Source organism: Camelina sativa, chromosome 15 (genome assembly GCF_000633955.1).
Source record: "Camelina sativa cultivar DH55 chromosome 15, Cs, whole genome shotgun sequence".
Taxonomy (NCBI): domain Eukaryota; kingdom Viridiplantae; phylum Streptophyta; class Magnoliopsida; order Brassicales; family Brassicaceae; genus Camelina; species Camelina sativa.
This window is the reverse complement of record NC_025699.1, coordinates 14,231,560-14,244,770: the sequence shown is the minus strand read 5'-3', so window position 1 is coordinate 14,244,770 and position 13,211 is coordinate 14,231,560. Positions and strand designations below refer to the sequence as shown.

The window sequence follows — 13,211 nt, the reverse complement described above, 5'->3', positions numbered from 1 at the left end:
TAAAATTGCTATAATGTGTGGTATTTTTGAAAACAATTTTATTTACTTCTAAAAGCCATTAAAGCTTATGTAGAAAATGGTAATATCAATATATATCTCACAATCCATGTAAAAATGAATATAACAATTGTACACTTTTGAGTTTCTGATGATATTTAACTTCATTAAAATATAAATGATCGTACTAATGTTTCTTTGTTTCATGTATGTGATAATATCTGTTGCAAATTGTGAGTTGTTATAACGTTATTAGAATATGTAGAGAGAGAGAATACATGAGAAGAGTTAAAAAGAAGCATGCTTAAGCCAACAGAGAGTGGATCCAAACGTTGCTTTCCAGCTTTATACAAACGTATCACCCACATTACTGCCACTGCTACATACATTGGAGGAGAGAGAGATGAGAGAGAGAGAGAGAGAGTCCCGATGATCATAATGATAAATCGATGTCGATGATAAATTGATGATGATGGCTCCGGTATGTGTACCCTAGGAGTTGTAGCTAGCTAGCTAGGACCATGGATATATATATACATACAAACACATATTGGTGTGTTTTGTAACTTGTACGTACCTTAGAGGGATAACGTCCTATTTCCCCATCAAAACTATCTTATCGTACTAGATGGAGCCGGAACTTTGACATCGTCGTAAGTATCCACAAAACAAGATCTCTCAACCTATATATCTCCAAATCTAAAGTTCTCATTTACTTCTCCATATTTTTTGGTTTAATCGATTTACAAATTAAACCGCTAGAAAACCAGTCAAACCAGATATAAAACATAGTTTAAAACCCGATTGACCTTATAAACCCGACCCGGTCTAAGAATTTTTATAACCCGATCAGAAATTCTCAAACCTAAGAACCCTAAAATCATCATTTTCTAAAATCATCATTTTCTAAAATCATGAACACCGTCTCTTGCATTGGGGCAATATGTTTCAGGTGGGTGCATAAACCCAGCCAATTTCCTACCAAACTCTCGCTTATCCACCACTGGCGCCAAGAGAAGCCCTCGTGACTTCCACATTCCAGTAATCATTTGTGTTCTTAATTGATTTTGGAGTTGAAAAAAATTTGTAATTTGAGAATTTTTTTTGCAGATTTTATCTTCATTTCTGATCGGATTTGATGTGTTCTTGGTTCAGTGAACCATGATTCCAATCACCAGAACTTGAATAAACCCAACTAAGAGTTTTGGAGCTGCAATCGTCTATAAAAAAGGACCACGTGAATCTCCATTATATACAACAATTATGATTGATCTTTTATGTCAATTTGGTTGAATTGTTTATTTGATTTTTCTTGGATGCAGTGGATTTTCTGGGTTGGACGGACCATTCATCCGAGCAGCCTTCATTAGCATTCAAAAGCAGAAGCTGATTTTTTTTTTTTGGGTTTTTAGAAGTTCACAGTTGCTTTATCTTTGTTTGTATTGAGCTTTGACATTTTTGAGATCTGGTCATATTTGTTTAAATGGATTTTTCTATTTCTTCTTCTCTCTGGGTTATTTGATGTGGATGATCTGGTTAAACGTTAATGAAAATATGATATAGTGTTCGTTGAGATGGGGAAAAGAGATTTAAAAAATAAAAAAGAATTGGTGATTTAATTATATAAACGGGTCGAAATCAGGTTGAAATCGGTTTACAACTTTTGTTAGTTGGTTAGACAACCAATAAACCAATAATTAACCAATTAAACCTGTATTTATGGAGAAATTGATGAGAATTATGGATTCAAGGAGATTTAGAAATAAAATTTTGGATTTGGAGAGATATAGGATGAGAGACATTTGTGCAGAGATATTTAAGACGAGGTGAAAGTTCTGGCTTTATCTAGTAAGATGTGATAATTTTCATGTGGAACTAGGACGTTTTCCCTACCTTAGAGCATGGAGTTTACTAACACGGCAACGTTTGGTGGGGGTAGTGAATTTGCAAGTGGGGCTAAGTCTATGTAATAGAAGATGCAACATGCAAAATGGTCCCCTTTACTGTTTTTATTTAAAGAAATTAGTGTTTACTGAGGAGGAAACATCCCATTTATAGATTCACACCCATAAAAGCAAAGCCTTCTCCTTCTTTTTCTCTCCATGATATTACTTCGATCGAGAATATTTTGAACTTGTGAACTGTACATTTAGTACATATAGAGATTGTGTACTTTGAACACTCATGTCAAATGCATCTAAATATATAAACCCCAATTTGAATAATCTTCTAAACCTTGAGTACCACCATATGAGTACCATATGTTTACCCATTCGTACTAAAGAAATAGCTAACACATAAAACTTCGATTTAGACGGTAGAGTTTGGATATTATTATGTTCATCAACTTTAAGGGGGGAAAAAAAACTTGTTGCAAAAAGTGATGGTAATATATGAATTTTATAATCAAAATGCATATGCGAAGTGAGAGGAAAATGTAGTGTAATATAAAAATATCCTATACAAAGTTTTGAAATCTTTTGGACAAAAAATTATATACAAAGTTTTGAAATCTTTTAGGACAAAAAATTATATAAAAAAGGTATTTTGTAATCCACTTCTTTTGATATGGGGAGATTCGTTGAGCATCCATGTGCTCTTTCAATCGACACTATTCTGTCTGTATCTAGCCAACCACATATACTGATATACCTTTACAATAGAGAGCTTCCATATGATTCTTATTAAAAACCAATGTGATATAATATAACTAAGCATAAAAGATGAACAAGAATGGTCGTAATCATGTTACTTTAATGTCATGACGCATGAACGACCCCGAATGGTCCGTTGGTTCATTGAAATACTTAAGGGGGGAGGTATTCAAGTGATATTTTAAAAGATTCTAGAGTATTCTTAAAATCACATGTTATTCAATTGATGATTTTAAAAAATCTATTAAAATCCTATGTTATTCAATTTGGATTTATGTAAAATCATTTAAAATAATCTAAAATTTCTTGTTATTCAATCAGTTATTTATAAAATATACTGTTATTCAAAATATCACAACTTCTTTTAAAATTGAGATTTTGAATGATTCTATAAGACTTTTCTTTGTTTTCTAGTTAAAAAATATCATCTCAAAATCATACCTTTTGAGTTAGAATTTTAAAAGACTTCAAGAAAAAAAAAAATGAAAGTCTACGACAGCTCTAAAGCCAAAAATTCTCGACATCACCGGCCTCCTCTCAACAGCTTGCACTTAAAAGAATGGCCACTGCTGACGAGGAAGCTATATCAAAGGTGACAAACCCCTTAGTCTGAACAGTTTTACCTAAATACTTTATGAGTCGAATGGTAGAGTGGATATGAAACAATATTTTTGATGTCAGAGCGAATATCAAAGAGGAATGAGCGCTTGGAATTTTGACGTCAGAGACTTGAAAACACAATCATCTCTGGTAATTTAATTTTCCCAAGCGATCTGTGATTGCATTATCAGTAGTTTGTGTTCATTGGTTCCATCACTAAATCCTTGTTCTTATATTGTTTGTTTGTGTTCAAGCGAATTGATGACGATGATGTAGCTGAGAGTAAGGAAGATGAAGAAATATATGTGCACAGTTTAAAGGCAAGTAATCTGTAGATAAAAACCAGACGTAGGTATATATGATTTTCACTTTTTAAGTATCAAATTCTGGTGGTCTGAATATATCTTAGAAAACCTCTGCAGGTGAATGACAGAGCAAGTATTTGATAGGCTGCAACCATGAACGGAAAGGAAAAACCTCTGCAGGTGAAAACATGAACGGAAAGGAAAAAGCTTCCAATACTGAGGTGGATGAACCATACTGCAAAGAGAAATTCACTTTCATTACAACTGCTTCTTCTTTAGAACGAATGTCACCAGATTCAGAGCATGACATTCCCGAGGCCAAGGTTAAGCCAGTAAGACGCCAAAGCCAGAGTGGGCCACTAACAAGCAGGACCGTATTATGCCACTCAGCTTCAGAGAAAGGCCATATCTTTGAAAGGTTTGACATTTGCTATTTGTTGTTTGAGAATACATTTCATATCTGATTGTTCTTTATAAAGAAACTTTCAAACAATCCAACTTGTAATTTTCGTCTGCTAGATCCGAGAGTGAGCAGCAGACGGCACCAACAGACCGCAGAGCACCTAGCTTTAGTGGTCCTTTGAATCTTAAACCCGTGCTTCTGCAAACAGTTTGTCAACTCCCATTAAATACTCAGGAGGTGAACAAATGACATTGGCAAATGAATATATATATATATATATATATATATATATATATATATATATATATTGTTACGTTCTTTAGAAGATGCAACTGTTCTTATTTTTCAAGACCACAAAAATATATATTTGAGATGTAAAATATGTTAAAATCACCTAAAGTTTTACAATCAAATCTCATAGAATCACATCTCCTTTCCTTTTTAAAAATATAAAAACTCTAAAACACAATGAAATCTCCTTAAAACTCACCTAAATCTTCCAGAATCCTAAAATGTTAAAATCCTACCAAATCTTTATAAATCTAAGTTGAATACCCCCCTCTTATATTGACCTAGAAGAATCTTTTTTTTTTTTTTTCTTTTAGTTTGATTTATGTTTTGATAATAAAATGTGTACAATTAAGCTATATACAATTATACATGATCCTAGCTTGACTTTTTTGGTTTCAGGGTTACCCAACTAAGGTTCATATCACTTTGTTGTATGACATTACATGTGGTCGTTTCGACGTTGAGACTTCACACTACACCTTTCTTAAATAAATCTCATTAGAACGAAATCATGAAAGAATGTGGTGTTAATGGCTTGACAGGCTTAACCTTTCATGAGCACAAGCAAATGAAACTTGGACTTTCAGCCTCACAATATATAATTATATATATATATATATATATATATATATCATTTCACATGGTTATTGGTCTGATTCAAATGGTTTGTTTTGTTCCTCTCCCAATGTGTGGTTGGGCTAAGTTAGTTAACTGGGCCTACGGGCCTAAATCCATCCGTATATTTTTTTTAAGAAATGTGTTAAATGTATAACGTGCGCGCGGACCTAGGAAATTGTATAACGTGCGCTGTTGTGAGGCTATGCAAGTGGGTTGATTTTTTTCACGCAGCTTCCTTATCTGACCGTCCATAAGAATGATTATCACTACGACGTGGCGAAATCACAGCTGTTCAATTTTATCACGCAGTGCACACACAGTGTAAACAAATTCAGTTGCGGAACCCAAATGTTCAATTAAACGAAATTTGAAGAACGCTTTTCAATTCCGAAACCCGCCATTAAAAGAGACCTTGAACGAACCCCCTCAGAAGCAAATTCCAGCGAATATTTTTCAAATTTCGAATTTCAAAACCTCTTTCTTACTCTCTATTACTCTCTCTCTCTCTCTATCTCTCTCTTACTCTCTCGTTTCAAGCTTAGAGAACCCTAGTGCGAGAAAATGTTGGCTGCTCTTAAGTAAGTGATCTCTCTTCTCTCTCTCTCTCTTTCTCCCCAACGATTCTTCTTCTTCTTCTTCTTCTCCGTTCATCGATTTGGTTCTTCGTTCATCGTGTATCTGATTCTATTCTTCTCGTTTTGTTTTATTTGTTCCGATGATGATTTATAGAGCTGAAGAAGCGAGCCAGATGCAGCTCGTTGAGCGTGAAGAAATCGATGAAGACGACGATCTGTTTGAAGCGATTGACAAATGTAAGATTATAAACTCGTTTTACGCTTTTAGGATCTTCGATTTCTAGCTGATTTCTTCAAATTTCGTTTCGAATCTTCATCATCTGTTTTCGGAATCGTCTCTCTGTGTTTTATCTCTTCTAATTTTTACCCAATTTGTTTATCTAAAACATCGCTGCTGCTTAATCGCTGGGTCTTATGAAATCGGATCTCGAATCGTTCATCTAAGCCTCTGTTTGATTTCGAATTTAAGTATGAATCTAGGATACATATTGATTTCTGAGCATGGATTCTCCTTGATAGCGAATAGATGATGGTTAAGTGTTAAATCTACATCTATTTCGTTTACGGTTTGTGAAATTCGAGTGTATTCCAATGAATTTTGTAGTTCGATTTCTGTGTCTGGCTCTCAAATCTGTAGCTGATTTTGATTTCGTACCTTCTATTTTTGCGTGTGCACAGTGATCGCTCAAGGTATCAACGCTGGGGATGTGAAGAAACTACAGGATGCTGGGATCCATACCTGCAATGGTCTCATGATGCATACCAAGAAGGTATTAACCAGCTTGTTAAGCATCATCATCACTCGTTGGTTATATAGACTGTGTAAATGTTGGTTGCATGAGTTTATTGTTTAAACCTCTTGATTGACGCAGAACCTCACTGGAATCAAAGGTTTATCAGAGGCCAAAGTTGAAAAAATCTGTGAAGCTGCTGAGAAAGTTGTGGTTAGTTTAAACGTTTCCCATCTGTTGTTTCTTTATCTATGTAATGTAACTTCCTGCATTTGCTTCATTTTAATTGTCAAAACGTTTCTCCTTCAGAACTTTGGATATATGACTGGAAGTGATGCTCTTCTTAAGGTTAGACTCATTGATTTTACTAAGGTTTAGAAGTATGTCTTGCATATCTAAGTCTTGTTGCTTGATCCCACTAACTGAACCATGAAATTTTGATGGCTTATTCAACATTTCGTTATTAGCTATTGAAACCTTCAAGTTGGTTTTTGTTTATAGAGAAAATCAGTTGTGAAAATCACTACAGGGTGCCAAGCTCTCGATGATCTCTTAGGAGGTATACTAAGTTTTGCTTTAACTGGTTTCAATCTTAATCACACTACTTAAGAGTTATGGTTTGACTGTTTCACAATGCTTGGTAGGTGGAATCGAAACCTCAGCAATCACAGAGGCTTTTGGGGAATTCAGGTGAGAAGCAACTATTCCCCGCTCTAGAATTTTCCTGTCAATTAGTTTGTATTCTAACAGAGTTTAATTTCACTTCAGGTCTGGGAAAACTCAGTTAGCACATACCCTTTGTGTCACTACGCAGGTTTGTTGTTTCTTTCCTACTGTCTCAATATGAATTAGCTTTTATGGTGTCCCGTTCACCTTTCAAATGCATGAGATGAGATTTTACTTTCTTTCAGCATAGAACCATTGAGGTTCTCTGTCTCTCACTGCCATTGGTATATTCATTTTTGTATCTATATTATGCAGCTTCCTACAAACATGAAAGGAGGAAATGGAAAAGTGGCTTACATTGACACTGAGGGAACCTTGTATCCTTAATATCTTATAGAAAATCTTCTGGCTAGATCTTGTAGCGTCATTAGAATCTTTCTGTTCCATGATTTTTCCTTAACCATTAAATTTTGTAGCCGCCCTGATAGGATTGTCCCAATTGCTGAAAGATTTGGAATGGATCCAGGTGCAGTGCTTGACAATGTAAGCATTATTAAGCTCACATCTTTACTTACTCTCAGCCTCAGGAACTGCAATTGACATTCAGAATCTTGATGTAACAGATCATTTATGCTCGTGCTTATACATATGAGCATCAGTACAACTTGCTTCTTGGCCTTGCTGCAAAAATGTCTGAGGAACCATTTAGGATTCTGGTAAGCAAACACATCTGATTATCTTAGTTTAGTTATACATCCGTCAAAACTCAACACGAATATCAACTAATTTTGCTGAGTTTACCATGTTTTCCAGATTGTTGACTCAGTCATTGCTTTATTCCGAGTCGATTTCACTGGAAGAGGAGAACTCGCAGACCGCCAGGTTAACTTTGCCTCCCACACATTACTACAGCATAAGCATTGACACAATCTGGCTTTGCTCAATAAGTCATTTATCTATGTTGCAGCAAAAACTAGCTCAGATGCTTTCCAGGCTAATCAAAATCGCAGAGGAATTCAACGTTGCTATCTACATGACCAACCAAGGTTTACTTTACACTAACTTGTGTGAAATAATGTCATATAGCATTGATTCTTTTGGTTTCTTGGTTGCACTAACTTGACAAGGATCACTGTTTAATTTGGTGGTTGCAGTCATAGCCGACCCAGGCGGTGGGATGTTCATATCAGATCCAAAGAAGCCAGCAGGTGGACATGTTCTAGCTCACGCAGCCACAATCAGGCTCTCGTTCAGGAAAGGCAAAGGAGAGCAACGTGTCTGCAAAGTCTTCGATGCTCCAAATCTCCCTGAAGCTGAAGCCATATCCTTTTTTACCAAATCCACACACAGACACACTTGATATGATTTTGATTACTCATCCATAATGAAATGACTTATATTTGTATTCCTTAACAGAAGAAATCACATTTTCCAGATTACTTCAGGAGGCATTGCAGATGCGAAGGATTAGAGCGAGCGAGCTCTTTCATGCCTTAATTACCAAATCATGTCTGTTATTTAACTTTGCTGCTTGTTTCTATTATGCGTTATTAAGCCCCAAACAATTTCTACAAAAGGGGATTTATTTTACTCGTGACTGATAGATATATGCATCGAATCAGAATATTAATAGAGTTATTTTTATTCTTAGCTTCTTCTTGTTACCAAATAAGACGATCATTATAGCGTAGTACAAAATCAATCTATGTATCTGATAAAAGCTGCAAACAAAACAACTCTGGTTTGTTTGTAATCATCAAAGTTGTTTTAGGAGTTTGCTATAAATAAATATTTTATCAATAATTACTAACAAAATTTAAAACTGCTGCAGAACAATAAGAGTACCAGTCCTTAAAGAGTGGCTCCAGTGAGCAATATCATGAAAAGAGTTAAGAGTGATTAAATCTCAAATATGTGGAACACAGACATAAGAGTCCAATACAGTTAAAAAAAAAGAAACCAGATTATATATTGATATAAATAATACTAAACATTAAAATAAATACCAAAAGGAGTATACATAAAAATAAATTAAGCTCAGCTCTGTAAACCGAGACTTGATAACCTCGTAATCTCCGTTTTGATAACCTCGTTATCTCCTTTTTTTTCATAAGCTTTTCAAGAGAGACAAGTTTCAGCATGTTTCGATTATATCGACAGTTTTCTAAACTGCTTTGTCTTTTCCTTTTGAACCGTGGAGGTTGCTTGATTTCCACTAAACTTGGAACATAGTTAGGACACACGAATGGCATACATCTTTGGTCGCAAGTTGGTCTTCCGAGATCAACGTCTGCAATGTGTCCAGCCTCTCCAATGACGAAAAACGTGTCGGGCTTCCAGTCGTTATCAAAAATCATGGCGACTTTGTTCACCTCGTCAATGAAGAAACTCCCTTTACAAATACCAATATGGCGGCAGTTACCCACATCCACAGCCAAGAACTTGCTCCACGACACCTCTTCGGCCTCAATCCTAGTCGTAATCCATACCTCAACAAGACCATTCTGATATAGTAAAGCAGCAAGCTTCTCTTCTCTAACACAAGATAGGGACGTCATAAGATTCCTAGCTGTGGGTAATTGATACTTATCATGAAACGGCAGAAGCAAAAGTGGGCCAAATTTCTCAGTTTTAAAATCAAAACAGATGATGTGAGTAACGAAAAGGTAGAATGAATTCCTTCTTGTAGCAAGCCAGTAAGTGTTTCCCTTGAGAGAAACGCCAAGGTCATCAAAATTTATCTGCCAGTGTGGGGTGATCTCAAGAGTTGTCCATAAACCAGAGTCAAAATCGTAGATTTCATACCAAAAAAACTGCTCATAAACATAATCTATAAACCTCAAGAATTTAAAAGATTTATTCCTATTATTATTCTCGCAGTATCCGAGAGCATAACTGAACCTGTCCTGTCCTTGTGCGCGGTAAGAAAACCTAGGTTGGATATACCATGTTTGCCCACAATACGGATTCCAAACCATAATCTTAGTAGCATCGTGTTTCAAGATGCATAACAATAAACCCTCGCAATGAAACACTTTAGATATCATGAATTGTTCTGAATTTTCTGAATCCTTGTCTAGGCAAACACGTTTGCCTTTAAACTCTATATATGGATCTCCTCCATTCAAGAAAAAGCTGATTAAACAAATATTGTTATCTGTCAACACGATCATCTCTGACTCCCCTTCTTCCCTAGCTTCGTTACGGATCTTGAAGCTCATAGTCATAAAACTTTTGATTAAAGTTTGCCACTCTTTACAGGTTGATCGCACTGCTCCCACATATTTCGATGGAATTTTTGAGAAAATTTCCCTCTCTAACAGATCTCTTGGAAGATGGGAGATCGTCAACTTCGTCATTGTTTCAAACCCTTTTCTCTCCCTCTCTAATCTCTCTCACGGTCGCGGCTATATACACATACCCTAAATTAATTAGAAAAAGAAGTAGGGTTTTACGTTTTGTTTTAGTTAAAAAAAATGGAAATATTTCTATGATGAATCAGTATGTTAATTAAACAGTTGAGCAAATCAGTCCAAGGCAAACCGTTGGAGCTGACTTCTTGACCAAGGAAGTATAGTTTGAAGCTTGGCTTTTCACTTAAAGGGTTTCTAACACTGGAATCACTTTTACTCTTCTTTTTTTTTGCCACCACAAAACTCATCACCAATATATAAATTTAGCTTTATATTTTTCACAAGGTGTCAGGTGAGATCATTCACGATTCCTATCTTCATTAAGTTTACCTTTAATCCATGTTAAGAAGAAAATGGCCACTAAAACTTATTGGTTCTTGATTATCATAAAAACATGATAAAATGACCACTATTTTTTAAAAATAATTAGTAAAAATCATATCTAATTATTATTTTGTTGATCAATTTAATGAAAGTAGAATCGTGATTTACTTTGATCCATGTTAAGAGGAAAATGAACACTAAAACTCATTCTTTCTTGATTAGCTTTTATTTATTCTTTTAAATGTATGATAAAATGACCATTATTTTTAAAAATAATTAGTAAAAATTATATCTAATTATATTACTTACTTTCTTTATATTTTGATTTCATATCTATACTATCAAAGCAGAAGTACTCACTAGACTCAAATTGGACCATGACTTTGTTTTGGTACGTTTTTCATTAAAAATATTAGAGAATCACTTAATTTAATTAAATTACCCTATAGTTTCGAATTCACTAAATGACAAAAATACCCCTTGCTCGCCCACTTAATTACCACCGGGTTGGGATGCGGATCCTCTTTAACCTGGTAATAGAAGAAAAAATCCGCGGATCTGTTTGTACTCCAGGTTCATAATATTCGGATCATGTATGTTGTTTGGTTCACAAATAATTATTCCCATCACCAAACAGAGGTATAATCCCTATAAATAAGGAAATTGGTATCCGAGTATTTAATGGCTTCAGTAATATCAAATATTAACTACTACCATACTTAATCCCTATAATTATTACGAATATTAATAATAATGAGAAATTTTTAATACTTATCGATTGTATATTTTTTTGCTTCCAAAATAATTAATAGATTAAATACGAAATTGTATATATAAGTAAACTTATTTGATTTGCTTTTATATTGTGAGATATTTACGGAAACAACAAATCAACTTCATACAATTAAATAAAAACAAATCATCATTTAGTTTAGATTTTTTAATATTTCCTTAACGATATTATAATAATTAATTATGAGTAGTATAGATGGAAAGAACTAAAACCGCATAAATTATATATATGTAAAGTTGTAAACTAATTTACAGAAAAAATGTACTGTATATCCCACATCGACTAAATATTTTGGAATATGGTTCATAATCACTATAAATATATGACTAAAATGTTTTAAGTACAAATGAGCAAGAAGCTTGATTTATCATGTATCCAAATTTAACAGTTTAATTTGGTTCTATATTTGAGAATATTTAAACTTTTAAAAAGTAAACATATTATAATATATTTACGTTTTTTTAAAAAGTTTAAGATATTATAAATATTTAAAATTTTATAGAATGTTTTAATTATTATAAATATTTGAACTCCGTCGAAAGTTTAAAATATTATAATATATTTAAAGTCTATAAAATATTTAAGTAATATTAATATTTTTACTCTTAAAAATCTTAATATATAAAAAAAGTTTGAGTTAAACCCGTTAAAACATGTATTTTTATCAAACTATAATTTAAGCCATGGAAGCGGGGTGTGTCTATCCTCTTACAAAACTACTATCCGATATTGTGGAGTGTCTATTCTCTTACAAAACTACTATCTACTATTGCGGTGTGTCTGTTTCCGTGAAAAGCTATATTTTACAAACTACTTACTCTATTAGGATTTTTAATTTATTGTATAACCCCAAATATACAAATAAACACTATATAAACAAAGAAAATAAGTAAAAAAAAAAAAACTATATTACAAAAATACAAATTACAAAAAAAAGTAACTAACAAAATATATAATCTCGTGCTGTAGCACGGGGTATCACAGTCTTTCATTATTTTCATTCATAACATTTCTTATAGATAAATTTGATTTTGTTAGTTTGATATGTTTTAAAAATATTAATGAAAAATTAATATAATTTGTATAAAAAAAATAAAAATTATTAAATATATTAACATTGCATTGATGGGATACCCAATAATAGGTACTAGGGATTGGACCCGCACATACGTGCGGGGTTAATTAAAAAAAACGAAGTTTGCAATTAGGTTTTGACTATGCAGAGTTATTATTTGTTAAAAATGTTATTAACATTCATAATCCAACTTTGTGCCAATTTATTTTTAGTTTGATTTAGAAAAGAGGATGATTAGATTTACGTACATTAAAAAGTAGTAAAAGAAAGATAGTATGTCTGTTTCGGGAACCCGTCCCGTCTCATATATAGTATGTCATGTGTTTTGTTCTATCTTATAACCGTAGTTCTAATAAGATTTTATCAATTTGATATTGTATGTTTTAGTCCAACAAATAAGGAAGTAGGTAAATGATTCGCATCCACATACATTTTATTGTAAATATAATTATTTGGTACATCATTTATAACATAAAACTTATACTGGTTTTCTTTCATCAAATTTCTAAATGTTTGAAATAATAATCGCTTCACCATAAATTTTGCATTCACTTGAAATTTAATTTAACTATCCAAATTTTATAATCCCATCTTGGTATATATATATATATATATATATATTTCTTGTTCTTTTTTTTCTATAAAAATAGTTTATATAATGTTTTCAAAAAAATTATTCGTTCCCGTCTCTTACTCGATCTCCCCTATACATTAGTATTTTTAATTAATTATATATTAGTAAAACTCAAATTTTTTGGGGTTAATT

The 13,211-nt window shown here is 33.2% G+C and overlaps 3 protein-coding genes and 2 long non-coding RNA genes across 5 annotated transcripts; 4 read left to right on the top strand and 1 right to left on the bottom strand.

The window, feature by feature from the left end:
* Positions 200–1,887, top strand: LOC104746758. Its single transcript, XR_760961.2, has 2 exons — positions 200–1,038; positions 1,108–1,887. It is a non-coding gene; the product is annotated as an uncharacterized LOC104746758 (long non-coding RNA).
* LOC104746757 lies at positions 3,067–3,581 on the top strand. The gene is made up of 3 exons (XR_002035499.1): positions 3,067–3,243; positions 3,333–3,401; positions 3,506–3,581. It is a non-coding gene; the product is annotated as an uncharacterized LOC104746757 (long non-coding RNA).
* On the top strand, positions 3,652–4,229 carry LOC109129255. Its single transcript, XM_019237082.1, has 2 exons — positions 3,652–3,974; positions 4,076–4,229. The coding sequence occupies exons 1-2, from the start codon at positions 3,745–3,747 to the stop codon at positions 4,206–4,208; spliced, it is 363 nt and encodes a 120-aa protein (XP_019092627.1). The 5' UTR covers positions 3,652–3,744; the 3' UTR covers positions 4,209–4,229.
* Positions 5,229–8,490, top strand: LOC104746756 (meiotic recombination protein DMC1 homolog). The gene is made up of 15 exons (XM_010468280.2): positions 5,229–5,446; positions 5,598–5,680; positions 6,122–6,213; positions 6,316–6,387; positions 6,484–6,522; positions 6,676–6,733; positions 6,819–6,864; positions 6,943–6,988; positions 7,156–7,217; positions 7,317–7,383; positions 7,464–7,556; positions 7,654–7,722; positions 7,808–7,886; positions 7,995–8,161; positions 8,267–8,490. The coding sequence occupies exons 1-15, from the start codon at positions 5,430–5,432 to the stop codon at positions 8,309–8,311; spliced, it is 1,035 nt and encodes a 344-aa protein (XP_010466582.1). The 5' UTR covers positions 5,229–5,429; the 3' UTR covers positions 8,312–8,490.
* LOC104748453 (putative F-box/kelch-repeat protein At3g22870) lies at positions 8,539–10,199 on the bottom strand. Its single transcript, XM_010470092.1, has 2 exons — positions 8,906–10,199; positions 8,539–8,561 (listed from the first exon to the last, which is right to left on the bottom strand). The coding sequence occupies exons 1-2, from the start codon at positions 10,197–10,199 to the stop codon at positions 8,539–8,541; spliced, it is 1,317 nt and encodes a 438-aa protein (XP_010468394.1).